The sequence below is a fragment of the Pterocles gutturalis genome, unplaced genomic scaffold, assembly GCF_000699245.1.
Source record: "Pterocles gutturalis isolate BGI_N339 unplaced genomic scaffold, ASM69924v1 scaffold12552, whole genome shotgun sequence".
Taxonomy (NCBI): domain Eukaryota; kingdom Metazoa; phylum Chordata; class Aves; order Pterocliformes; family Pteroclidae; genus Pterocles; species Pterocles gutturalis.
Window position 1 is genome coordinate 15,291 of NW_010115484.1, and position 1,314 is coordinate 16,604.

At 48.2% G+C, this 1,314-nt stretch overlaps 1 protein-coding gene across 1 annotated transcript in view; it reads left to right on the top strand.

Moving 5' to 3' along the window:
- The first annotated feature begins 913 nt into the window (after nucleotides 1–913).
- Nucleotides 914–1,314, top strand: part of MGAT3 (mannosyl (beta-1,4-)-glycoprotein beta-1,4-N-acetylglucosaminyltransferase) — a 1,519-nt gene continuing 1,118 nt past the window's right edge. The window contains 1 exon segment of the mRNA XM_010075193.1: nucleotides 914–1,311. Coding sequence (XP_010073495.1) covers nucleotides 914–1,311 — 398 coding nt within the window.

Genomic DNA, 1,314 nt, shown 5'->3' on the forward strand with positions numbered 1-1,314 from the left:
GAAAGGATGATGGCAGTATTTTGTGGTGTTTGTAAGGAAGGGCTTTGCACTGCTGGCTTCTTGCTGGCCTGCTGTTGATCTGTCATGATGGCACAGTATTACTGGTGGAGACAGCTATGTGTTTGTTTTAGCCACCTTGATTTAGATGTAGAAAAAACGCCTTCCGTGTCTGGTCCACAGAAAACAAAAAGCACAGGGCAACGTTTGGAGATACGGTGGATTTGAGAAGGATGGGAGAAGAGCAGAAGTGACAATCTTAATTTTTTTTCTTCCTGTTCTCCATGTGAACTTGGGTAGCATTTCCTAGAAACAAGGGTGGTTTTTAAGGGTGTGTGTTGAGTAAACACTGAAAAACTCTGAGGAGTGTAGGTGTCTTCCTGGCTCTGGCAGCCTGGCTAATGATCTCAGTCTTTTAGAACTGTCTGTATTACACTGGTCATGTTTAAACTGTGTACCCCCTACTCCCTGTTGACCCTCCTGCTTTCTGCTCTGTCTTCACCTTCCCCAAACGCTCTGGTGATGCAGGGCATGAGGAGCCCTACATTCATTTTGTTTCCATGAATAAATAGGGACAAATCTGCCAAGTGCAGTGAGTTCACGAGATCGTGAATTCCTGTTATTCTGGATTTCCTGTCTTTCTACTCTGTCACCAGTGCTTTTTTTTTTTGTCTTTTTGAGTTTATAAGACTGTGACTGATCTAGAAGAGGTTCAGCTTGGTGAAATCCAGCCGAGGCAAAAGGCCCACTGAATATGGGGGTGGGGGGAGTAGTTCTTGGATTCAAGTCTGGAAAGATGCATAATGAATTTGGACCAGCTTTCTGCCATCCCCCGCCTGTCTTGCTACCAGTGGTAAACTTTTTGCACCTCAGTAACTATTGAATGTGACTTTCCTTTTCATGGCTTTTCCACAGGATGAAGATGAGACGCCATAAGCTCTTTCTGACTCTCTGCATGGCTGGTCTCTGCCTCATCTCCTTTTTGCACTTCCTCAAGGCCCTTTCCTATGTCACCTTCCCCCGGGAGCTGGCTTCACTTAGTCCCAACCTCGTCTCCAGCTTCTTCTGGAACAATGCCCCTGTCACACCTCAGGTCAGCCCTGAGCCAGGGGGTGCAGAGTTCCTCCGCACACCTCTGTACTCCCACTCCCCCTTGCTCCAGCCCCTGCCTCCCAGCAGAGCCAGCGAAGAGCTGCACAAAGTCGAGTTTGTGTTGCCAGAAGACACAGCAGAATATTTTGTCCGTACCAAAGCTGGCGGCATTTGCTTTAAACCAGGCACCAAGGTGTTGGAGAAGCCACCTGTGGGAGGGCGGCC